Source organism: Sander lucioperca, chromosome 24, assembly GCF_008315115.2.
Source record: "Sander lucioperca isolate FBNREF2018 chromosome 24, SLUC_FBN_1.2, whole genome shotgun sequence".
Lineage (NCBI taxonomy): Eukaryota > Metazoa > Chordata > Actinopteri > Perciformes > Percidae > Sander > Sander lucioperca.
Window position 1 is genome coordinate 10,500,435 of NC_050196.1, and position 27,674 is coordinate 10,528,108.

The 27,674-nt window shown below is 39.4% G+C and overlaps 1 protein-coding gene across 4 annotated transcripts in view; it reads right to left on the minus strand.

The window, feature by feature from the left end:
* Positions 1-27,674, minus strand: part of LOC116044628 (FERM and PDZ domain-containing protein 4-like) — a 59,850-nt gene that overhangs the window by 6,434 nt on the left and 25,742 nt on the right. For 2 of the 4 annotated variants that reach the window (XM_035998491.1, XM_031291975.2), the window contains exons 2-14: positions 16,917-17,039; positions 11,702-11,853; positions 10,672-10,774; positions 9,266-9,311; positions 8,202-8,306; positions 7,808-7,915; positions 6,243-6,374; positions 4,597-4,716; positions 3,949-4,085; positions 3,500-3,626; positions 603-692; positions 278-460; positions 46-184 (exon numbers count right to left, since the gene is read on the minus strand). In XM_035998491.1, the coding sequence (XP_035854384.1) occupies positions 46-184; positions 278-460; positions 603-692; positions 3,500-3,626; positions 3,949-4,085; positions 4,597-4,716; positions 6,243-6,374; positions 7,808-7,915; positions 8,202-8,306; positions 9,266-9,311; positions 10,672-10,774; positions 11,702-11,853; positions 16,917-17,039 (1,565 nt within the window). Of the gene's footprint in view, positions 1-45; positions 185-277; positions 461-602; positions 693-3,499; positions 3,627-3,948; positions 4,086-4,596; positions 4,717-6,242; positions 6,375-7,807; positions 7,916-8,201; positions 8,307-9,265; positions 9,312-10,671; positions 10,775-11,701; positions 11,854-16,916; positions 17,040-18,371; positions 18,931-27,674 lie in introns of those variants that run through there. The other 2 variants (XM_035998490.1, XM_035998492.1) reach the window with 2 other exon arrangements.

Consider the following 27,674-nt stretch of genomic DNA (forward strand, 5'->3'; position numbering starts at 1 on the left):
ACACACACACACACACACACACACACACATTTAATAACAACTCACTATTGTCCTCCCCTCCTGTGCTATTGCAGTGGGGCATGCTGAAGATAGATCTCCTTGAATCCACTAGGAGGCGGTAGTAGCCTGCTGTTAGACAGGCAAGGTTCATTGCATCACTGGAGTCCATGATCAGTGTGATGGGCTGTGAAAAAAGAAGAAAAGGGAGGGTATAAGGAGGGAAGAAAGAACAACAACAGATGCTATCATTTGTGTAGGGCGGAATAACTGTGCTCACCCGGACATCCAGAACATGCAGCTCCAGTCGGACATTGGTCTCATCCTCAGTGAGGATCTCTATGCGGTTGACATGGCTGAAGTCGGCCAACAGGGCCACTAGGTTGGTCCGGGTGTTGATGATATGACTGATGCCGTAACGTGGGCCCACTAACAGCGTCACCTCTGTCTGCTTCTCCCCTTGCTACAGAAAGTAGTGTGTATGCATACGACAGTTAAAAGTCATTCAAAAACAAATCAGCTATGACAAACTTTTATCCTAAAATATTTTAACATTGGCAGAGATACAGTTCCAAAACAAACAAATACTTTCCTAATGGCCTTACCAAAAGTATTGATTTGAACTCCCTTCCTCCATAAAGTCGGAGTTCGCTGAGGTACCTCAGATAGTGCACCTTGGCCTGTAGCGCGGTCAGCTACACGGAGAGAAGTGTAATGCATTAGAAAGCATCCAAAACCAAATCACTTCAACCTGAACAGACATATTTGTCTTCTTATGTCAGAATGTAAAGCACTCTCAAGCCATTTTGATCTGGACCACAGATTTTCCATTATATTCCATCATGCCATTCAAATCTGATCAAAATCTGAAGAGCTGCTCCACTGCAGTACTCTTTATGGCTTGCTTGTGTGGATGTTTTCAGCCATTTAGGGTCATGGGAATTTCAAAATTCTAACTTGAGAGTACCAAAAGTGCATTTTTGTACTGATGCTTTCACTGCAATGAGACTTATCGACAACCTTGCATGTTTTATGTATTTATTGTTAATTCTTCACTTCTATACAAAGCAGATTATGTGATTTTTATATACCTTTTTTCTATTCATAATTGGCATGTTGAGTGTCCCTGTATTTCAGCACCACACGCTCAGGGAAGGCAATACATTTGTAATGCAAAAGTTATAATAATAATAATAATAATAATAATAATAATAATAATAATAATACATTTTATTTATGGCCGCCTTTCTTGACACTCAAGGACACCTTACAATAAACAAATAGTAAAAGATAAAAACAACACAGATCACACAGAATTACAAAGCAAAGAACATATGTGCCATATATCAAGCTGCCTTTATAACCACTTATAATACTCATCAGACTAATATGGTACACTATATATATTGTACAGTCTCCTGATTTTGCAGCTAAATTTAAGAATGCCATCAGTCTCAGAAACAAACGGCTAACAGGACGTCTGACCTTGCCAGACATCAGTTTTTATGAAATTCTTGCTCAGTCTTAACCACTGCCTTCCCACAAAACTAGGTGAGCAGCCTCTTTTGGTATGGACTGAGTGATAACCTCAAGGCTGTAATGAGAAAGCTAATTTGGAGCATTGATGTTTTTGAATTGCATGTCAGTTTGTTTGCTGGTGTTGCCTGGCTGTATTTCTCCCTAATGAACAGAGTGGATATCAACTGCCACTGTGAATGCAAATAGTTTGTCAGCTCATCATACTGCACGAGGCTTGGAGGGAAGAGATCAATATTCCCTAAGTATGACTGACATTTTATAGACATTATACATAGACGTGTGTTTAATCAGTGTGTCAGTGTGTTTAATGTGAAATGCGTTCCTTCATCCACTACATGAAGCTCTGTTGGGTAGATTAAGTCGGACATAGAGCAATGCTAATTTCTGCTGATGAGTGATGTTGCCCAATCATTCAGCTTCAGTGAACGCTTCATGGCTCGGAGACTATCTTGTAGATCATTTTTTAGAATATATACATAATTTTATTTTCTATCACTCACTTAAACATGTAAAACATTTAACCAATCACAGAGGAGCCTGACCACTATAAACACATTCTCTTCTGTGTTCTTCCAACACCTACCTTCTAAACATCTACTAGCTTGGGTTGAAAAGTAGCGCAATTACAGCGGCAAACATATGTGAATCACAAATGTGATTCATCCATATGGTGCATTAGGGTGTTGTGCAAACTCTGATGGGGTGGTAGAACTATTATTATATTCTGTATGTCCGCTATGAGATGTAAACATGTAGGACGACAATATTTAATTGTATTGACCCTTTATGTCTGATTTATTCATTTAGAAAACCGTGGGTTTCACACTGGATATGCATTGTATTTTGTAGTAAAAATAGAGACACATAGAGAGCTTAGACACACTGACAGAATGTGGATGTCATATAATGATATGAAATATGGATATCGTGAAAGAAAATAGACTAGGCTTGGAATTACCGAATTTAGAGTCACACCCAACCTGGATTGCCTAAAGATCTGACAACTTATTGTTATATTTTTCTTTTTGTAACAAATCCCGTAAAAAGAGTAAAACCAGCAGTGTTTTTTCTCTCAGTACTTTCTTACTTCCCTGCCCAGTCTGTGGCACTTAGGGCCAAACTCATTCATCACTACTAAAGATGTCCATCTTTAAAAATGGGTCAAAAGTAAAAGGCAAAGTAATTTCTGAAAAGAGCTGGGCTCTGTAGTTCTTAGAATTATGAGCCATGACGTTTGGCTAGGATTAATACATAGTTGGTGCTCTTGTGATGGCAGCATGATGGTGTATATGTGGGATAGACTCAAAATAAACTATGGGGCCCATAGCGAAGAAACATGTCACCAAGAGCAATGTTGTGGGTTTTTAATCAAAGTACTTTTTTGCCTCATCCACAAGCATCTATAATTCAGTTTGGAAGCATTTGTGTCTTCTCTGAGACCAAAATAACACACTTGTATTCCAACTGTCTAACTGAGATTAACGTGCAGCTAACCTTATTTGCACGACAGCTGATAGTAAATCACTCGCTTAAGTTGACACTGTTGCATGGGTTAATTTTGTTTCGGCATGCTGCTGATCTGTACGTGTCAAAGTAAAAATGGGTGTTACGGAATCAATGGACGTATCATTAATACAGTTTTACAAAGAGCTAAAAAGCCAGCGGCCCCTGATACTGGGACATGTGTGGATATGAATATCTTATTATCCACACAGTTTGACAATGAATTTTGCTTGTTATTCACATTAGCATTCAAGGGCTGGCTTCATTGAGGGTCTTAGGTTGACAAGGGTGAGAACCTTTACAAGGTTGAGCATGACAGCGATGCTATTTTTAGGATATTGCATCTTAAAAACAGAGAGACTGCTGTTTGTGTGCATGTGTGTGTGTGTGTGTGTGTGTGTGTGTGTGTGTGTCAGAAGTTTATTAACAAGGGCAAATAAAGACAAGGAGAGCTGCTTACTTTTTTCCCTGGAGGCACAAGGTTCTGGTTGGTTTTTAGGATGTGTGTCAGAGCCTTCTTGATGTTTTTCTCCTTCATGCTGGACAGCACGACGGGAGGCAGAAACAGTGGCAGACCCCACTCCTTTCTGTTGAGAGGAAATTGTTTTCTGCATAAAGTCACTCTTGGAATAAAAGTATTTCTACCAGACCTTGGATAACGTTTAATCTCAGACAAACTGTCAGTTACAGAAAAGAACACTCAATTGAAGATGTCTCTAACCAAGGAGGGAAATAGGACAATGAATCCCTGATAAACTTCTGTAAACCCATCAAAAAACTTTTTTTTTGTCTAAGTCAGTCTATTATTTATAAATGATGGAGCAGCTCTAGGCTGTACAACAGTTTAGTAACATTACAGATTATGTTGCTAGTGTCAAAACACACAACGTCATTTGCACACAAACTTACTGGATGTATTTCAGGGAGACCTTCTGGCTTTGTCTGGTTGTCATGGTAAGGATGTACATCTGCAGAGCAGCCAATCGTAGCGCAGCATCGTACTTCAGCTCCGGGCCAAACCGTTCCAAGACCACATCGTTACAACTCTATGGCAAAGCAGGAAGCAAAGTTACATAAGAATCCCAAAGTCACGTTTTTGGGCTTGTGAAGTGCATTGCATCACTCCATCGAATAATTCCAGCAGCAGTGCATCCCTGCTGAGCTGAAATAAGTTGTTCTCAACCTTTGTGGTTTGAGATTCCTTTAAAAGGGATACAGTTTCCAGTCCCTGATGAAGGACTCGGAAGCACAAAAGGGTGAACTCTGGCAAGAAAAGATGATTATCTTTCCTCCTCTCAGGGTATTACACTTGACTAATTATCAAAGGAATCCTATGGGAAAGCTATTTATTATTTTAGAGACAAGTAGTTTATGCAAGAGTGGGTTTATTTGAGGACTTTATTTGAAAATGAGGATGTTGTCCTGACAATATCCATTCTGTAACTTTGTTAATCACCAAAAATCATTTCCAAACCACGCACTAGATCGTATCCCTCTCAAACTTGACAAAGTATTTTACTGAATCGGTTTTAGGACTTTACTGGTAAATTTGCTCACCTGTACATAGAGGTATTCAAATGCCACAGCGTCTCTCCGGAGCAGCTCCACAGGGTCTCTGGGCACAAAGCTGATCCTAAAGAAACACTTCATCTTGTCACAGCCTGGCCTCTGGGTCACCTGTGGTCACAGACAGGAAGGAGACAGAAAGAGAGAAAGAGATAGATGGAGGGTCATCGATGAGCAGAAGAATTAACACATGCACAGACAAAGAAAAAGCAGCGAAAAAACCCACAGGTTTGTGCTACAGTGCAATCATTATTGGTGTAAAGGTGGTATGTGTAACATAACATCAATTTAATAAACATGTTAGTCTCTGCACCTAGTTTCAGTCCTGATCCTGGGTGCAAGTCAAGAAAGAAGGGCAGGTATGGTTTAATGTACAAAGTAAGACCCAACAGAGTTGCATTGTGGGAACTGTAGGATCCAGTGTTATTGGCGCTTGACCCACACTAGGGACTAAAGGTCAGGACCTGTCAGCCTAATTGCATCCATTTTTATATTTCGCCTAACTTTATAGAAGTGCAATACAAAATTGATTGAGCAATAGTATGATGAAAAAATAATCCATTACCTGCATTCCAATGACTTACTCAAAGCTGTGGTACGCAATTTATTTTTGGCCACTGCAGCTTTAAGTTGAATGTATTATAAGCAACATATAATTAAGGATCAAAAGTATTTATTATGCAGCAGAATGGCTCCTGTCAGTGTTATGTTATCATATTTTATTTTATTGTGATTAATTATTACTGAAGCATCATATTCCATGAAATCATTATAGCTATGTACAATCTGCAGAGTAACTAGTAACAATAGCTGACAAACAAATACAGTGTAGTAAAAAGTACAATATTTGCCTCAGAAATGTATTGTTGTAGAAGTACAAACCAGCGTAAAATGGATATACTAAAGTACAAGTACCTCAAAGTTACACTTTAGCATAGTTCTTCAGTAAATGTATTTAGTTACATTCCAACGCTGGTGACTGTAAAAGCAGTTGTGGCACTAGCAGCAGCATTAATAATCATGCCGTTATTCAAACCACTTTACAACATAAATACATGGTTGTTGTGTAATTTCTTATTCAAGACAAAACCACGAGACCAGCGTCATCTTTTAAATATTGATTACATGTTATAAACCATTTAATGAGCATGTGTATAGAGGGTGAGGGGGTTTATTTTCTATTTCAAGGACTACCAGCTTTCTCCCATACACCAAGATTGACACTCAGCTGTATTACAGTATAGTGTGTATATGTTTTATCAAGCGTGTCACACTGCCAGTGTGTGTGTGCCATGTGCAGAACATCACATCTGAACTGTGTGGTATGAATATTAAAATTGTCCTCTTGTGATCCAGCAACCTCATTCGAATGTAGCGGGCACTGTGGATGAGTGTGTGTGTGTGTGTGTGTGTGTGTGTGTGTGTGTGGTTGTGCATTTGTGTATGTGTGTGGGAGGGTAGGTGTAATGTGAGCTGTCGCCCCTGCTGTGCCAGTGCTGATAAATGACACTAGGGTTCAAATGCTGCTTGAATACTGAGCAGGAATGTGTGTGTGTGTGTGTGTGTGTGTGTGTGTGTGTTTGTGTGTCCGACTCAAAGAAGACAAAGAAAGTGATGGAAGAGGAAACATCTCGTACCTGAGTAAGCATCTCCTGTTCATGCAGGAGAAGCAGTTTTCTTCCAGAGCCTTCCGTCCTGTGCTCCAACACCAGGGAGAAGTGCTCGATGCATTTGATTGACAGCTTCTCTTGCAGGGTCAGGATCACATCCTGAAGTAAATACACCGCATAAACATTTAGTTAGAATAGTTGCTTAATAGTTATGTATGCATGTATTATCATAGTATGTTGATGTTTGCAGTTACTGTAGTATACAAGAAATCAATGTACTTTTTTGTTTTGTACTAACATGAAATGATGCAATATGTGCCCCACTAGTATTCTTTATTTTGTCATTGTTCCAGTCTGAAAACACAGCTTAGTAAAAAGTGAGGGAAATTATTTGTAATACATAATGGCACTATGCATGTCCTATTTGCAAAGTTAAACTATCTAGATTTTGTGCTTGACATTTGCATTCTTCATGGACTAACAAAACATTAACCTTGAAAAGAAATCTCAAAAGATGAAAATGTGGAAATGTGAAAAGACGGTGGGTGGAGTGGAGACAACCATTGAAACTCTGGACATGTCTTTTATTCAGACAATAATTTCTCAGGTGTAAAACATGATAGAACAAGGTCAAAATATGATGGTGTAAGACTGTGTTTTTCTGCCAACAGGCCTGATCACTTATTTAATACATTTTTAAAGCAGAGGTAGAATACATAGTAGAATATTTCCTTTTCTTAGTGTAACTGTTTAGAATTCCCAACAATTTTCCACAAGATAAAAAATGAATATTAATTTCCTATGTCAATTTATCAGGATCTTTCTTCCTTATTAGTTACTTTTGTTAGGTATGTATTTACTGTGAACCACATCTTATCAGTCATTTGTATCTGCTACTATAGTCAAATTAGCCTTTATAGCTAGCTAACATTAGCTTACCAGCTCACATTGGATAACTATTGCAATAGCTAAGTAGCTGAGCTTGCTAGCTTAGTAGCATAACTAAAATAGCCTCTAATTCGCAAGTTCGATAATTTGACAATGACAATAAAAATAAACTTTAAATCATGCTGGTGTGGGATTCAAATGAATATTATGAACAAAATGATGATGATAGCATATATTTAATATAAGCATTGCATTCTAATACAGGTCATTGTATGTCAGAGTAAAGGTTCTAATGACCTAAATAGATATTGTAAATCAATATTAAACTAAAAGCCTTGTTAAGATAACAGTATTCACAGTGAAGCTGAGAAAAGGAGTGACTCAGCTCTTTTGCTTCAACTACACGCTGGGAGCCACAGTGGATCAAAACTGAATCTACAAGTCAAGAAATTTGAATATGCTCTTTGCCACCTTGCCTAAATAAATGGAACCCACACAGTGATTGAATTTAGTTTTGTCTGTGTGTGTGCACCAAGACACACTAATTTGCACTCTAAATGAATTTCTCCCTTTAAAATTATACATGCTGCAGAGACTGCTAATTTTGCTTAAGGGCTGGAACACACACACACACACACACACACACACACACACACACACACACACACACACACACACACACACACACACACACACACACACACCTTGATAGAGGTGCTGCTGTCGAAGCGAAAAGACTTTGTCTGCCCGTTCTCCAGGTAGACCTTCAGGACATTTGGCATGAACAGAAGAGAGTTGTCCTTCACCGGGTTCTGCAAAGGAGGAATATTATCAGTCTTTTCATCCTTTGCATTTGAGGTCCCTTTAACAGAAGACAGGTGAGGTTTAATACGTGAACAGATTTCATAAAAGTGTCATGTCATAACACATTTTTGTGATTGTCTTATCTTATCTGGCATTCACTCAACTGTCCGTCTTATGTGTTAACCATCTGGCATTGCTTATATAGGTCAAACATAAGTGTGTGAGTACATATGTGTGTGTATGTGTGTGTGTGTATGTGTGTGTGTGTGTGTGTGTGTGTGTGGTAGAACTGACTGGAACCTGGCCGTTTATAATGACCTCCTCTGCAAAGCGCACTTTGACCGGATTGGACTTGAGCATGGCTTTTTTGGCTGCACTGATGAACGCTGATTTAGGGGACTAAGAGGCAACCGTCCAAAGAGAGAGAGAGAGAGAGAGAGAGAGAGAGAGAGAGAGAGAGAGAAAGGAGGGAAAGAGGAAGTAAGAGACAGACAGATGGAGGGAGAGAGATAAAGAGAAGCATAAACACAAGCACAAATGAAGTGGGGAAAAAAACGGTTTCCAGCACATTAGCTATAACATTGGGAAAATGGATGAAACATCAACACAATAAACACTAATTTCTTGAAATTGGGAAAGTGCAAACATTTTCTATGTGCAATTTTACAAGAAACACAACCCTGGTGCAACACCACACAACCTTAAGAGGAGGAGGATGAATGCATTTAGTTGGAGGAATACAAGATTATCATTTAATCCCCTTTAAAGCAAAAGGCTCTTTTCATGGAATTTAGGGACAATACGAAAAATATAGAATATCACCAGCCTTATCCTTTAAATGCAGGACAGAGTTTAACAGGCTTGGAGGGGAGTCAAGGCCTGCCTAAACTTTGAGAAAGTTGCAGGTACAAGCCACAAATCTATACCTCCCAAAATATGATATTAAGGGTGGACAATGAAATTCATGGAGTTGAACTTATTTTTTCCGAGTACGGTTATGAGAATTCAGAGAAATGCTGCAACATCCCTAGCATGGAATAAAGAATACAGAGTCATCATGATCATGTTTTTGTTTCTGATAATCATATAAATGTATCATTATTGTGGCAAAAGTATCCATTTTAAAAAATGCAACCTGTAGTAACCTGTATAGTGAATGAATGTGTTTAGGGAAAGTGGTTTATAAGCCTAGATAAAGAGAGCAAATATGGCAAATGGAAACAAAACATTGTATTCAGAGCAACAACACATATAGATTATCCTTTTCTTGGATTTCAGTTAAGCCTCATTTTGATTAACGTATCTGATATATACAGTACAATCCCTGTGGTGCATTTTGCAAGAGCTGATCTACTCACGGGAAACGGTTGGACAACAGTCAACATGATGGATTCTTTGCAGCTCCTAAAGCGAGAAGACCACAAATCACGGAGTCAACAAAATCATCACAAAACAACAATCACAGTGAACAACAATGGCAGATAAGCGAAAAGGAACTTGATTAGCTTGGCTGAAATGGAATGAGACGCCTGTGGCAATCACCACTTCCACATAACTACACATACACTCATTATTTTCCCATTTTAAAAATGTAACAGTATTTCTGGTGAATCAAAAAATAAGACTTCAGTCGCGCTAAACTGAGTGCATCGAAATAACAACAAGCGCTTGCTTTCTTATTAATGCAGAATATTTATTTGTCTGAATGTTATGTGATGATGACTATGCTTGTGTGATGAGCAAATGAGTAGAGCATTACTAATACTTGGCAAGCACTTCATTAGAGTTTTTTGTGAAATTAAAGATGACATTTTCAAAACAAATTAATGATAATGACTTTGTTTCACTGTTACTGTTTTTGTGCTATGATCAGTATTAAACCTGCCATTTTAAAGATCCCATATTGTTTTTTTATTATAAAGCAGGTTGAGGTGCTACGTAAATACTCTGAAAGTATCAAAACACTCAATCCACAGAGAAATGCACACAGCCCATATTCAGAAACGGCGCCTTTGAACGAGCGGTCAGGATTTCTGTAAGGTTGTGATGTAACAACTATACTATATATAAGTAGAAAGTGTTGCTTCAGTGCCGTTGTAGTCATTCCTTGGCTGCAATAACAGTGCAGATGGTGAAGACCCGTAAACGCTGACCAATCAGAGCAGAATGGGCTTTTTTGGGAAGGGGACTTAAAGAGACAGGTGCTAAAACGGAGCCATTCAGTACAGTATGAGAAGAAATAATGTGTTTTTTGAACATTAAAGCATGTAAACATGTTCTAGTAGAAACCCAAAATACAAATATAAACCTGAAATTGAGCATCATATGGGACCTTTAAATGTTTCAAACTGGTTTACATTTTTTATAATGTTCAAAATTCAATATTGCAGGATGTGGGTTGGAATATTAAGCCAATTTATGTTTTAAAACTGTACATGTATGTGCATCAGGCATTGGATTTTATAGCTTTTGACAGATTTCAAAGAGTCAGTTCCCCCAAATTATTCTCACTCTCATGCAAATTAATTCCACTCACCAGAGAGAGGATATCTCAAAATTTGGACAGATAAAACTATGTGCATGGCTGAATACCACTAGAGCTAAGCAGAACAATGTCTTTTTCGTAATACGAGTGAACTGGCCCTTTAAATTTAGGTTATCAATAACCTTCAGTACAGGGTTTGGGTTTACAAAATCCACCACCTGAATAACCTGAACTGAACACTGACACAGACCACAGTGTCCCCACGTTTTTTGTATTCACCTGACGAGGTCGATGACTCGCTCTCTAGGAGCTGAGCTGACGGGTTCATCGTTGATCATGATGATCTCATCGCCTGGCAACAGCCTACCCTCTGATGGACCTCCTACATGCACACAAACACATGCAAACAAGCCATAGTTGACACACACACACACACACACACACACACACACACACACACACACACACACACACACACACACACACACACACTTTGTTTAGAAATGAATCAGTGGAAGAACAACTGAATGGAAGCTGCTAACGTGTGTGATATTGTGCATATAAATGTGTCAGCTTACAAGTAATTTGGGTGTGTCCGTCTCCTGACACATGCAATAGGTGTTTGATAAACTGCTGCGTCCTCAAGCACACATATTCCTTTCCTTGGCAAACAACTCTAAATAGAATATTCATTAGTTCAATTGTCTGCTTGGAATTCAGCGCCGATTGATTATTGAGTTGCCTAATCACTGTGTGTGTCTGTGCAGCCACTGGAGCTGACAGCTGATAGGACTCTGTAAGCAGTGGTTTGGCAATTTGGCAATCAGCCAATCAACCAAAATAAACAATACTTCCAGTAAAAATAATTATTATTTTGTTTATTTTCTTTGATTTGTGGGGTCAATAGTACTTTCTTGTGCAATCATAGTCTGGAGAAGTCAACCGTCTGCATGGTTTCCTTTTAAACTGTGGGTCGGAGTATTTTCAATTGCTCTGTATGTCTGGCACATATTGCAGAATTGACAATAAAGTTGACTTGACTTGACTTAAACAACCATTATAGCAACCATTTGCACAGATTACAGCAAACAGTAAGGAGGAACTAATGAAGTAGCTCAATGCAATATTTTAACATGCATACCTGGATGTATCAGGGCTTGTTTTCCTACTTTGTTTTGTTACAGTTTTTTTTATTTAATGTTTCAGTATTGCCGGTTCATTCTATTAAATATATGATTTAGAAGACCCAATGTGTTGGATTTGACCATTTCTGACTTTGGCGATATAGCCAGCAGAGCATAACGCCTACCTGGTGTGACAGAACGGACCACCACTGGTTTCTCACTGCCTGCCACAAAACCAAAGCCCAGGACTGGGTCCCGTCTCATCTCTACCAGGCGAGGGGCGGGGGGGACCCCGTCCAGGTGAACCTCCTCCAGGGAACTGCTCTGGGACACATGGCTGGAAAATAAAGGAGAGGAGGAACATGGTGACTGAGAGACATTTAACCAAAATATTTATGTGGTAAAAGAAATAAAGGAAACATGACATCGTACAATTCACTTTGACTTTGATTCACTTACAGTTGGCCAGTTTGCTGACCCACTTATCCAGAGTGATGTAAAATGAGTCAGCGAATAAGTTTCTCTTCAAGAAGATGTGCAGTCGGTAATGGGCTCAATAACTGTTACCTAAACCTGTCCTGCTTGTTAAAGGAGGGTCTCTTAGTGCACATTAAAATTCAATCAAATCATTCATTCATTCCTACACTCGAAATTAGTTTTAGCTCTGCAAGAAAAAATTAAACTTTGAATGAACGATTTGAGCCATCGGATCAGCTGTCAGAGCCTTGGCTCAGGTTTGGTCATTAGCACAACATTTTATGCTTAAGAGCCACTTATAAAATAGAGCACAGGTCCTGCATTCATAAAATGTCTCCGATCTGCAATCTGGAACCAATTTGCCTCTTATATCCACTTACAAGTCTGCAGACTATTCCAAATAAAAGTGTACTGATCATTTAGCCAAGTCACAAGTATTCAATATTAATGTGTAAAGGTCCAAAAGGTCTGCACAATATCATGTATGTAGCCATCAAGTGCATAATTACGACTTTGTTTCAACAGTCATATACATATCTATGTGGTTGTGATTCACAAAGACCCGGGGCTCTTGGTTTTTCAGTTTTACGCTACGGTGGATAAAGTGATATTAATAATGATGCATGGCCAGATCAGGAACGTTTCCAGCTGAGCAACAGTGACTGTGTTGCATTTTGCTCTTTAGAAATGACTATTTATTTATTTATTTTTCCCTGCAGCTTTTCATGTTGATTTTACCCGTATGTATGTTGAATGATGCGACATAGTGGGTCTAGAGAAAAGTCTTTGCTTTTTCGGAGAGACTAAACCAACATTTACTGCAACTTTAATGTGGGTTAACATTGGTGAAATATCACATTGTCCTTTTCTGTGACTCACTGCAAGTCACTCATGAGAGCACCACTTATATGTAAATGTGCCATATTTAATTAAACCTCCCTGCTTGCTGAACCTCAGATGCCTGTCTCGACTGGGACACTGAAAATGCAGTTTGCCTGTTAATTAAGACATGATATATGCTTTCAGTGGTGTTCACTCATTTTCTCTCTCTATCTATTTCTACCTCCCTCCCTCTTTCACAGTTTAAAAAGCTCCCTTGGCAGCCATTGCTTCCTGCACATTAGGTTCCAGTACATGGTGTCCATTGTTACCCAGCCAACATCCATTCCATCTTTTGTCTGCCTTTACTGTCCATACAGCAGAGAGAATATCATCCATCCTAACCTTCACATCACATTTGTCACATGTTTTAACTGTTTGCAACTACACTATCTTTTTTTTTTTTATTTCATAAGGAAATATTGTTTTCACATTTTGCATGACCAATGTGGCTCTACCTATGGATATTTATCTAGTTATTACAATATATAAACCTGCAGCTTTGCCTAAATCTGCCCTGATGATGAAGCATGTTCCAACCATCCGGAATGCAACTTTATCTCCAATCCGGATCAGTCTTAATCTCCACCACCTTCTTTCCCTCTTGCGCTTTCTCATTCTGTCTCTCATTACCACATTGATCTGCATTGTACATACGGCGCAGAACTCTCAAACTAAATCTGTCTGTAATGAAGCATGTTCCAATCTGTGATGTGGCCTCATCTTCCCTGTCAGGGTCAGTGGGGTTTAATCCCACGGGAGGGCAGAGCTAGGATGTCATGGGGGTCTGCGGAAAGCTAAAGACAAAAGGCCAAATCCTGGTGTTGCTGCTAGTCATGGAAGAATGGGAAAAGCATGCATAGCCATGCACTATATTTTAGTAGCCAGGTACTGACAAATATTAGTGGAATAATAATCAGTTAGAAAAAGTTGGGAATAACATTCTCGCATTGCCAGACCTATCTCCACAGCGCTGCGGAGGAAGGTCTGGCCCATCCACACAACATTCCGGGATGGGAGAAAAACGTGCACTGGTTTATTGGCATATCTTTAAACCAATCACAATCACAATCGTCTTGGGCGGCACTAAGCGCCGGATGCAGCAACGGTGCCTCATTAAAATAGCCTCAGGAAGGAACTTGTTGGAGGAGGTTGGTGGAACATGTGTACGTTCAAAAGTTGTTTTAGTCGTGCAACAGAAAACTCAGATTGGACAGATGCAGGTACCCTGCAGAGATCTGAGGAGCAGTTAACCATAGTCCTCACAAAACGACAGGAGTTTAGAACGCCAACACAAAGAAAGCGGAAGGTAACAGACATCTGGCCGAAAATGAAGAACATCTGGCGGAACTTCCAGTGACACCGGAACTATCCCATAAATGAAACGTTGTCGATTTATACTAGGAATACCTATTATCAATATCAATATCAATTTTACAAGTAAGTTTCAAAGGACTAACTACCATGAGTAACCAAAAAAGATGTAATACAGTCCAGGTCAAAGAGTAGCATGTCACAGTTACATAACAAGCTCAATTGACCTAGCTAACCTGGTCTTAGCCACCTGGCACCACATACTTTAACTATGCGTATGAGAAGGGCTGGTTTGATATTAAGATTATGTACAGTGAGACTATACTAATTTGGCCAAGTTTTTGTATTTTACTTCTACTGTCAAACTAACCTTCTTTCTCTTACAAATTCATGATAAGAACTGATTCATGACAATGTTGGATTTGCAGGATTTTTATATCAATGTGACTTTGATTTTTCAGGTACTTTACTTTGTTCAGGTGGGCCTATTAAACTTGTCACTCCCCTAATTCGACACTTAGGCAGAAGTATGCATCACTGTCAGGTATACATCTCAGAGCGGATGTCAAGAAACCACCTAAAGAACAACTTGTGGTCCTTCAGGGGAAGGGATGCAGTGGTGAAAACAACTGGAATTTGCTCCTTCCTCACTAAGGAACCACCTTTTCATAGTATGAGTAGAGCTGGGTATCTTTCAAAAATGTTCGATACCACTACCAATACCAGTAGTGCATAAAAAGTATTGAATTCGGTACCCAGCCCTAAATATAGATCATACTAAGCACTTAGTGCATCCTAAACAAGCACATACTTGTTTATTAAGATGATATATACTTAGTGTAGTAATGTGTTCCTTAGGAGGATGAATGCACTTATTGAAAGTCACTTAGGATAAAAGCACCTACTAAATGTATTAAATGTAATGTAAAAAAGATACTCCTGCCTGGTATTTTATCTATTGACAGTTGCTCAGTGGAAATTCTAGAAATGTACAATATCTTGATATACGAACGTCATAATTTATGTTACATCATTTTATCCATATTGTCCACCTGTACATCCATCTGAGGCAATGTAACACCAATGAAAAAGGGACCAATATTGGGCGTGAGTGGGGAATACTGCACCAGAGCAGTTGGCGGTGTTTATAAAGCATACACTCAGGTAAGCTTGCAACTATTTACGTTTGTGAGCATCCACAAAGGCAGGCATATGATTACACAGTGAAATCATTTATCCAATTAAATCTACTGCAAAACCTTTAAATTGTATACACTGCCTGTGCAAAAAATAAATACACTGACACTTGAGTGAAGAACCTGAAAAACCTGCTAGACCATGTTAGGTAAGGTTAGGGGAATTATCTGTCCAATATAGTTAAATCAACTATTGCCTTTCCTCACTCTCACTCCCTTTTCTCTTTCTTTCTCTGTCTCGCACAAATCCAATTGTGATACTTAATCTGCGTCACCTCTTCTAAAGCCAACAGCTTTTCTCTGGGAACAAAGCCACATAACCAGAGCTGTCTCCCCTGTCATATTTGACTCCCCCATCATGATGATGAGAAGGGGGAGAATTGAATGGTGGAGTGGCAGAAAGAGGAGAAAAGGGGCAGACAAGACGAGAGATAAAACGAAGAAAAAGGAAATGAAAGGAGGAGAGGAAATAAGATACAAATAACAGAATGTATGGAGAAAGGATCGGAGGATATGCAGTATCGTAAGAGGGCAGGAGAGCAGGAGAGAAAATGGAAACAAGAACAGAAGATATTGGGAGGAGTATTGAAAATAATCGTAGTGTGTGGCCCAGTGATGAATGTTTTACTTTATCAGTATTGCATTTGAGGGGTCAAAGCGAAGAGGACAGAGGTAAAGGAAAGGTCAAAGAGAAAAAGGAGAACACAGGAGGAGGCCATATAGGGGTGAAGAGAAGAGAATAGATAAAAAATAGATGAAGAGAGGAGATATAAAGAGGGATGAAAATTTCAAAAAGATCAGAGGAAAACGATCAGCGAGAAGTAGAAGTGCAAGACAAGATGGAGAAGAAAGAAAACAAGATAACAAGTGGCAAAGTGGAAAAGTAGAAGAGGAGGAAAGGTAACTGGTGGAAAAATGATGAGTATAAGTGGAGAAGGAAACCATCCACAGTCAATTCATTCCCAGTATAGTTTTACCACCGCATAAAGCAATTTGTGCATCAAAAACATCATGTCAATGCAAGTTAATTGGATCGCAGCTTTCCAAAATCAGACACGTCTGCCTCACACAGAGCCTGCTCCACAGTGTTTACATGTATTCTGGATTTATTGTGCAGAATGTTCTGTATGCCAAACCATCAATGCAGGCCCAACTTGAGGATTTGGCTGAAAGTTTCTTCCTGCATAACAAATTAACACAGACAACTGACACTGAACGCACACGTGGAATGCCAAATGACCTGAACAATGGCTACTTTTTGTGCATGTAGGGAAGAAGGGGAAGGTGAAACAACACCCATAACACTGGCTCATTAAAGTACGTTCGTGATTAAACTAATAATTTTGGGAATAGGCAGGTTTAAGGAAAAACTCAAAACAATGCAACGTTAGTCAGATAAAACAACTTTTGAACCCTGCACTACCACTGCTTCTCCAGTGGAACTTCATAATGCAATTATGCAACTGTGGGGACTCTATAATGATGATTGTGCATCATCCCTGCATGCTGGTGTTTATGATCATACTGGACATACTTGGTGAGGAAGTCCCGTCCCTCCCTGGTGCTGTTCATGCTGTCCCAGCTGTATGGAGGCCCCTGCAGTCCACCCCAGGAGCCTGGGCCAGGGGGCGGCCAGCCCGACATTTTGTTCTTATGGCTGAAACAAAAAGGACAAAAAGAAGAGGGAAAATCAGCATTTGATCATCATGTATCATGTTTTTGTCAGTGTGGTGTGGAAGATAATTAGTTTCAGTCTTTTCAAGAGTTTCAATCTCAAATACACTTTCTGAGCAGTGAAGTAAAACCGCTTCCTACTTAGTATTTGTTTTGTTTTAGAAAATATATAGACAAACAAGGACCAGTATCTTGAATCATAGCAGAGTGAACCTGGTGAGATGGTCATTTTTGAGAACACACAAAAGTACCTTACTCCACCTGCACATAAGTCACTTCTAGTAAAAACAAACATTTAACAACATTTAAGTGAAACTTCCGGTTTCGACTTTAAATAGCAATCTTTAGATTGATTAGAAGGCTTTTATGCAGGAAGATGATCCACAGAGAACAGAACTCCTACATAAACATCACAGCACATGCATTTACTTATTTCAAGTGTGAAATCATTTAAGAGAAGAATCAAAAGGTGAATTTATAATGGAAATGGCCATACAGCTCCAGTTAGATCCCTTTCCGCCCAATTAATGTGACCTCTTGTGTCTCCGTGAGTGGCTTGCAGTACGAGATAGCACTGCTTAGTGCAATCGACCGCAGTCAAATAAAGGCTCATCGGGTCTGTAGATAGGCGATCAATGGCTGCATGTACGGGCATGCACTGATGTATTTGCTCTGCAAAAGTGTACGTACGCACTGATGTGATAGCTGATTCGGTTAATGCAGATTACTCAAATAATGTCACTGAGGGTTTCAGGAGATGGTGGAGAGACAGAGGGAGCTCCAATGTGGTGAAGAGATCCCAATGTGGTGCTATAATGAGAATTGAACAGACCACCCTCCTGAGTCACCGAGTTAAGCCCCACATGCTATAGTGACTAATCATGCACAGATCGTAAAACTCTCCACAGAAATAATCACAAATGCAATAAAAGATCATCAAGCCTGGAGAAATGCCACAGAATTCAAGCATCTACAGTATGCACTTCATACCCATATTTGATTTATTTTAGAGAACACTTCCTCCCACACAGCCATAAACCTCGAGGAGGAGTTTATTGTCCTGACCTCATATACATGATAGCAAGCTGATGCATAGCTACAGTAACAATGAATAGATTGATGGCATTTCAGTGCCAAGATTCAGGCCGATATTCTGTTACGCAGCATATTCTCTACTGTGTGCTTTATAGCAGAGAGCCCTCACACGTCACAGTTTCAGCTCTGGGATATATCCCATTGAAAGCAAAGGCCCCAAATTGATCAGTCATATGCTCTGCAGTCAATACAAATTCTTAAAATAGAAGAAAATGCGTACTAGACAAGGACATCATCACCGTAAGACTCCAGCTGATCGAGTCCCATATTGTGCTGTTGATGGGTTGAATACATCAGTCAGTCATGTCACAGCTTGCAGCGTGTGAAAAAGAAAATTGGCCTTAGATGAAAAGTGTAAAACACTATCAGACCCTTTCAGTCATCCTGCTGATCAGCTGTCATGTAGAAGGAAAAAAGCTTACTAAATGATACATCAGTTGTCTCAAGAAATACACATATCTTCCTTTCTTCCATTAAAACCAACTGCAAAAAAAAACAACAAAAACAGGCAATAGATCCACTTCAACACTCTAGGGCTTTTGAGTTGAACTCATCTCGATTCTGTTGCCGCTTGTGTTTCTGCTGATCTTCAGTCATCCGAAAGAAAAACAGATCCACCGCCACTTCAGAATCACAATCAGAGGCTCTTGTGCTCAAAATATACAGAGGCCGTGGCGTTAACGGCTGTGCAGATCTCCAGTGTGTAGCCAGACATTTATCTGTGTTTGTCATTGTGCTGCTGCTGCTGCTGCTGAGAGCAGCTTTGGTCCAAACTGAACTAAACTGCTGTGGCCTCGCCTCCTTTATCCCATAATCCCTCTCATCACAGAGAAAACAAATCCAGCTGTGTGTATGTGTATGTGTGAGAGAGAGTATGAGTATTTGTGTGGATGAGAGAGAGAGAGAGAGAGATAAAATCAGAGGGTGTATATGTATATGTGTGTGTGTGTGTGTGTGTGTGTGTGTGTGTGTGTGTGTGTGTGTGTGTGTGTGTGTGTATGTGGAGTAAGAGGCTTTTCAGAGAGCAACAACGTGTATGGAAACATCACTCCGTCTCAGAGCTGGAGACACACAGCAAGGAGCGTTAAGAGGAAACTGACTCTTAACGTTCACCTTGATGGCATTAATATTTCACTTTTCACTTTTGGTCTTCCTCCAGCGAGAAACAAGTCTTTTTTTAAGTCAGAATGAGACAGAGAAGGGCAAATGGTTCTGCCAGTAAATAGTTGAGTGATATTGCCATTCCTAGTGGCAGAAAATACACTTTAGGGCCCACTTGTAAATTAAATACGGCATATGGGATGGATATTTGACATTGTCAAGGTCCTTTGCCTCAAAGCTGCTCACTATCAGAATTACCTCCCTAACTTGCTGAAAGCATAAAGTCGGGATTTTGGTGTGCACTCTCAAATTGCTCTGAATGAGAGCACAAAATCACATAATTTACACAAATTTTACAGCTACATGTTTAAAGGGAAACCCTACAAGTAGCATTGAAAACCGTATCCTCTATCCTTTAGCTGGGCTTCTTCCTGGCTTCTCTTTTTCTCCCTCGATATTTTTCTAAAAGTTCATGAGGTTACTGACTAAAGAATCTCTGTGCAGGAACGTACAAACATCGACAGATCAGAACACAAAATACTGTCACTAGAAATGTAACACCGGCATTCACATCATGAAAGTTGTCTCCTCGATGAACTATGCAGCAGAGTTTTTGTCCAACTGATGTAGCACAAACTCGCTGTCTTGACATTAGGCCTTTTCCCCTGTTCCGCCTCTATTTGACGCATTTCCCGTCAACATACCAGAAATCCAAATATATATGCCTTCAAAAGAAGCGTTAGGGTGTTGTTCTTAGGGTTGCCTTTGCTGAAAAGGCCACTGTATTGACTTCAAAAAGTACCTTTCCAACTGATCAATTCATGTCCCTCTCTTTACCTCTAGGATCAAATTCTCCCCGTCATCCACGCTACTGTTCAAAAGCTAAACTTCATAAAACAAATTCAAATCAACTTGACAAAAATGTACTGACAAGAACCATTTTTTCAGTGAAAAGGTAGGGCACAATTTAAGGAAAATTGCTATTTTTTTTAAAATGCTTTTTAAAAATGTAGTAATACAAGATACATTATGGCAGCATCGGGGGGACATCTATGGACTTTACATATAAAAGCCTCATTTGAAAACAGAAGCACTTAAAACTGTGGGATGTAATTGATAGATTTCATAGATTCTAGTTTTAATTGATTAATGGATATATTTTGACAGGTTGCTAGTTTATAGAGAGACTGCCTGTGCCAGTAGTGTCTCTGTTTGTAAGTAATCCACGGAGCAGTATATTTTGTTTTAGTTCAAGGGTTTTGACTAAATTAGAATCCTGATGTTCGTTTCACCCATAAAACCCCCGCTGCCTAATTGATTTGTCATGGCTTGTCCCTCATAGACTACCATTACAGATATTGATCCTCTCTGTTTATTAGGTTGTTTAAAACCGTAAGGTATTGCAAGGCATAACCTCTGCAGCCACCGTGTGAGAGCAAAAGAGTTTTAGTCAGTTGATCATCATTGCAACTTTCCACCCAAATTTATTTCGCCACATCACAAATAAATGCCCGTCCTTATTTAGTAGCAAGGATGGTATTTACTGGAGTTAGTCAGGTTGTTTTTTGCTGCATCATATGTCAGACCTTCCTATCACAGAAAGCAGTGGAGCCAGCTGGCATAGCCCTCCCCTGCACAGCCACCACATGCTCCAGTCAGCAAGAACGCACAGCTCCAAACACAGAGCTCTGGGTGCATCTCAACAAAGGTTTCATTCCTCCTATACTGCAGCTCTGATTCAGATTGCTGCTGTCCAGTCAGGTAATCCATCACAGGGTTCAGCAAAGGCAATAGCTATAGTACCACATACACATTAGCCTAATACTGTATGTAATAGTCCATCAGAGTAGATTAAAATCCCCTTTTCTCTGACATTCATTACATTTCATCAGTAAATATCATTGTTGTGGCTTTCATAGAGAATTCTGAAACTCAAGAGCCAGTAGAAATAGGTCTTTATGTCCAATGATAACTGTAGTCTTGTGGTCACAAATTAATAATTCATGCTCCCGAATTAATGTCCAGTTACTGTAACATGCAGCAACAGATGGCAACTTTGGTCCATTTAGAAGGAGTGTTAGCAGCAGGTTAGAAACTGTGAATTGTGATTCCACTTTGTTTCAGCAATATTAGCCAGATTTGGCTGCTATCAGTTCAGTGCACTGTTTATCCTCACACTGTGCAAAGCAAACAGTTACTGTTGCCATAGACAGTCTAATCTAAGTGATCCGCTTGTGTTTATTGCAATGCTGTTTTGATTTTAAATGGAGATATGTGGACATTGATTGAGACATTTGTGGAGAGAAGAAGTAACACATGTCATCTAACAAATAAAATTAAAAAAACAAACACTGTTGCTCAATTTATTGCACTCAGGTTTACAGCTAGAGCCCTCCTCGGTCTGGTATAGCTCATGGTGGTTCATGCTAGGTAATGTTAGGAAACGTTAGGCTAAATATTAAATATATATGGGGTTTAAACTGTTGGTCAGACAAAAACAAAACATTTGAAGACATTACCTTGACATCTGGGGGATTGTGATGGCCATTTTTAACAATTTTGTTTTCTGTCTGAGACTTACCAGGCTCTCTACTGTACTTTTTGTACTTTTTTTTTGTTTGACCTGACTCATTTCTAGTTTGGACTCTACTCTGCCACAGAACCCTAACATTAGTCAGCCTCTGTCTGACTGTCTCTTAACTTCAAAGTCAGGAGCAGCGAGTGATCTGAGTCACACGGGCATTTCTGCGTCGATCTTTGCTAACAAAAAACATTTTCAATTCAGAGCTTGAATTGTACTTTAGACATTTTAAAGATTCAGGCTCAGGATTTAGGCCATTTAAAGGACTGTGTCTCCCAATGGCCTGATGGCTCATTACCGCTGGGAGTGAAAATAATTTAGTTTGACCTTTCTTTTTTGAATAGACCCCCCCCCCCCCCACCACACACACACACACACACACACACACACACACACACACACACACACACACACACACACACACACACACACACACACACACTCTTAATGTCTTGTTAAAACCCCTCAAGACTGATTGAATTTGCACAAAAAGCAAAGAGCTCTCCCAAGATGCTTTAGCCTACATTATGACAATGCTCACTAAAGCCAGTAGCGTAAAACCCGCATCCCCCTCCCCTGCCAATTCTCACCACTTTACACTCTACAGAACAACTAGGGTAATTTAAGCTAGAACTTTCCCCCCCGTCTTTTAAAAAGCTCAGCTGCTGAGTGGCCTGCAAGCTGGTGGAGTTGAGGACCCCTCTCAGACATGTAGGTTAAGTGGTGGGTGGAACAGTGAAATATACATAATAAATGTACATCAGAGTTTGAGTCACCTCTTTTCTTCCTTTATTAGTTTCAACATGTCAGCTGAGTCTGCAAGTGTTCATTCTCAGTCTTTCATTTATACACTGATATAATGGATTAAGAAGTGCTTTAAAAAAATCTATTCCAATCCAAGGTATTTCAGCTCTAGGGACTTGACATGAGATGCACAGAGACAACTTTCAACTTGCTGTGATTTCACACTACTGAACACGCAAATCTCAGAAAAACTTTCTATAAAACTTCACAATTAGCCTGAAGTAACTCTTGCATATTTAAAGACTTTATCATCTTCAAACTTAGCAGGAGGCTCAATTTAAAACACTGGTTCTGGTTTAAAGGGCCAAAAAGAAAATGGGAAAAAAAGGATTAAAAATGAATACATAGTGTTTTTATCTGGTTGTGGTTTAAAGATACCATAAAACAAACACATGACGTACATGGTGTACGTGACATAAACCCCATAAACACTGTGAGATAACAGTTTAGAGGTTAATTGCATGTCACACTGTGCAATAATAAAAATGTTAGCTGCAATCTGTGTCAAACAGGCAATATCATTTGGCACTGTGTGATTAATACTTGGTGAATCATAGCATTACGATGTTAATAGGTGAAGAAAAACTACAAGCAGAGACACATCATCAACTCGTATGGCAGCCATACTGTATGGGTGCTTAAAATGTCGGTGTGTGTATTCTGCCACATTTAATGTCGTTTTACAATTGGTTGCTTCCAGCTTCTCAAATGTGAGGATTTTCTTCTTTTCTTGGTCACGTGATCGCACACTGATTATCTTTGGGTTTCGGACTCTTGGTCGCACAACAGAAGCAATTCAAAGACGTAACCTTGGGCTCTGAGACATCATAATGAACACATTTTACTATTTTTCTGACACGAATAAACGATTAATTAATTAAACGAGAAAATGATCGTCAGATTAATGAATAATCAGTTGCAGACCTATATCACAGTTACAGCTAAAGCTGAATTAACTGGATTTGTGCTGTTGTCAGTAGGATTGTCCAATTTGGCATTAATTTGTCACTAATAATGTCCTAATTTGCTTGCTAATGGAGCTTCTTCCCTCTTAGTCTTCCTCATTATGCTCATTAATGTTCCAACTCAACACTCTCATAGCTCCTAGCAAGACAACTCCAGCCATCGCCTGACCTTCTTCTTGTCCAATCCTCCTCCCATTCCATTTGTTGGCTTTTTCACTCTCTCTTACTCACTCAGTCTTTCTCCCATGACGTTGCGCAGTTCATAAATGAAACATTGGTGCATGTTGTTAAAAAAGTTGCCCTGGAAGTGCTCTTACTTTATATTGCTTTACTATCTGAAGACAACATGCTCTCTGTATTTCACATACACACATATAGGCATGCACACACACTTTCTTTTTATGTAACCACTTAAACATTAAGCTCCATTCTGCATGCTTTCTGAAAATCTTGCAGAGTGCAGATGTTTGCTAAACAAGCATAATGGAATAAAAAAAGCAGAGCGGAAAAAAACTGCAAGAACTTCACAAATTTGTTCATTTGCAGCAGAGGCTTCGAGAAGCACTTTGGAAAACAACTATTCTCAAGATCAATCTCATTCACTGATAAACTGAAAGGAATAATGGATACATCCATTCAGATGATTCCTGTTTGCTTTTCCAACCATCCATCTGAAACCGAAAAGCTCTCCCATTTACCATTTAAAGACTACATTCAGATTTCCTTGAGTAGCACTAGGCCATCAAGACTTTGGACAGGAGCCATCATTCCTAAAGCTAAAGCATTCAAGCTCCTGATCGCAAGCCTGATAATCAGATTGAACTGCCATTTTGCTTCACTTCAGTCTGACTATGTGTTCGTTTTAGCCGAGTTCTGTTTGCGAGAAGGGTTATTTTGTTTTCTTAAGGCAAAATCCAGTAATTTCAATTTTGCACCATTGACCAATAGCAAGCCATCTTGACAGTGCTGCAGACCTTTGTGGAAACAGAGAGCTGTCCAAAAGTCCAAAAGAGAGCTGCAAAGATTATTCGATTAGTTGTCAACTATTACATTTATCACCAACTATTTTGATAATTGATTAATTTTATAGACCAAACAACTAATCGATTAATCAAGAAAATAGTTGACAGACTGATTGAAAATAATAATAGTTTCAGCTCTAGTCCAAAATGGAAGACGCTACCATAGCTTCTTTGTTTGATTGCACTACTCACTTTTATTTGACCTTCTCTAAGAGTAAAAACTACTCCACAAAAGAGGCAGTTATGAGTCAATGGCACAAATACATGTTTTAAATGAACTATGTGAACTAAATGTCCAATTAAGTTATTGTCCTTTTGTAGCTTGTTAACTGTCAATCAGCTAAGTGTCAGTTGGCAAGGTTGTTGGCAACTGAGCTTTTTTATACCTCTTCCTTTAACTCTTTATTGAATGAAATGCAATTCTGAGAACAAAATGCCAGGGGAGTAATCCGCCCAGTACATAGAAATGTCACTCAAGCCTCTAGCACGCCTATTTCCTGAAGTCGTGAAATTTCTCTGCCACTATTCTTCATAAATGTATTTTCAGGCTCTGTCACAGGAAAATAATGTCTCCATTCTTAATCCATTAAAATCTCAGATTGGTTGGTTGTTTTTTCAACCTGGGATGTTAATGAGCACAACACTAGAACCACTTGAATTGTTGAAAGAAATCTGCAGTGATTCAGAGGTGTGGAAATGATCTAGTATACACACTCAGCATCAGTAATCTGAAATGGAAAGCACAAAAAAGCTGATGTTCTCAGCTGATCTCAAAAGAAAACTTTGTTAAACCATGTTATTTATTTTAACCCTGTCCTCTCACATCTGGTTTAGGCTACAATACTTTACCATACACAATCATTTGTATCTCCCCGTTGGCCACCAGGTTGCTTAATCCATAGTCTATCAGCACTAACTGCAGAGGCAGTGAGTCACCGCTATTCTGCTATTTTATGGTTAAATGTTGAATTTGTCATGATGATCCGTGCTGCACTATGCACTATAAAGTCTTTCCTACAAATTAACGACCCTCTGAGATCATAATAAAGACTGAACTGTACTTGAGCTGATCAGTGGGATTTGGATCTTTATATCCTCTAGAGATGAAACTCCACTCCTTACAAACACTGGCTGGTCTTACTGATGTGGAAACATGCCAACGGCGTGTGATGATGGAATCAATTAAAAGCTTACATAAAAGCTTTTCCTCACAAAGACATAAAAATAGGTGAGGGAGCTGCTACATTGAGGCTCATTCAGCTTTCATTTCAGCACCACGGACAGCTCCCCTTCTATTATGCAGCACTGTTCAGGATGGGAATACTGATTTTCACCTCAATGCAGTGCAAAAAATAATGCATGATCTTGCTATACTCATTGGCCACTTTATTAGGTATACCTTGCTGGTACCGGGTTGGACCTCCTTTTGCTAGCAGTACTGCCTTAATAATTTGTGGCATGGATTCAACAACGTGCTGAGAACCTTCCTTAGAGATTTTGGTCCATATTGACATGATAACATCATGCAATTGTGGCACATTTTTAGGCTGCACAACCATGATGCAAAGCTCCCGTTCCACCACATGTCAAAGGTGCTCTATTGGTTTGAGATCTGGTGACTGTGGAGGCCATTTGTGTACAGTGAACTCATTGTCATGTTCAAGAAACCCGTTTGAGAGGCATTGAGGTGCTGCCACGTGATTGGCTGATTAGACATCTGTGTTAACGCACAGTTAAACAGGTGTACTTGATAAAATGGTCGGTGAGAATCTCCTGACACACACACACACACACACACACACACACACACACACACACACACACACACACAGCAATATACAAGCACAAATACAACTTTATACATGTCAGGGTTAGGTCAATAAGTACACAGTCAGCTGTATCAATCACAGCTGTCCGGCATGGTTGAACCTCCAGCCACTGTGTCATAAAGCTCCCATCCCTTCAAACACACATTATATGAGAGCAAATGTAAACTCTCCATCTGGAAAAGACATTTAAGGGCTTCAGCTCTATTTGTTCACTTATCCATTATCATTTCTCCCTCTTGACTTTTCCTCTCCTTGTTGCTCTCTCTCTCTCTCTCTCTCTCTCTCTCTCTCTCTCGCTGTGCAGGCACACATGCACACACATGCACGCACGTCGCATTCCTCTTCAGAATGAACGTTTTCTGCAGGGGGAGAGCAGCATTTGGTTAGAGGACAGCAGGTGCAGCTACAAGTGTGTTCATTAATAAGATAAGATCATATCAGATGAGACCTCTAGATGCTAGTGGGGAAAATTAGAAATATGGGCTCTGGCAGAGGATAGCACATGAAAACAGACTATAAATACACAAGAAACCATAAAAAAGTAAATCGATAAAACAGATGTTTAAAGATTTACCTGTATAAATGCTGCCGAATAGGTTGACATTGCAGATAAGATGGGGCAGAGTGTGTTACATGTAACAACTTACTTGCTATTACTTCACTTGATTCGTTGATGAAAAAAACAGATTTTATGGATAAATACAGGTAACCCTAAGTATATGCATTTAACATTTATTCTGAGGATTTAGACATGAATGTAAAAAGTCTGTGCTGCCCTTTGGGAGGCATGTAAGTCAAAGCTTTGTGATGAAAATGGTGAAGCTGAAACAAGGATCAATAAGTAGCATGACCCTTACAATGCAAATGGAGGTAAGGTTTATTTAGCTAGGAGTATTGCTTTAGATGATATATTACTTTTGGTCTTCAGGATAAACTTACCTTTACACAGTAATGAATCTGAATGAAAGGAGTAACAAGGGCAGGTCACAAAAAGGAAAACTACATGAGGTGTATAACAAGAAAAATGCCTTCAGTTTTATCAGGAAAGGGTGAAAATTATTAAATATATTTTGCTAAAGGTATAGGTTATCTTGCTTGTAGATCAGTTATGTCTACAACCTGTCAGCGTACCACTGTATTTGTAACAGCAGCAGACCTAAAACACTTTAGACTTTACAGTGTTGCATTTCATCCTTTGCAGCACAGCATTACGTCTCTGTT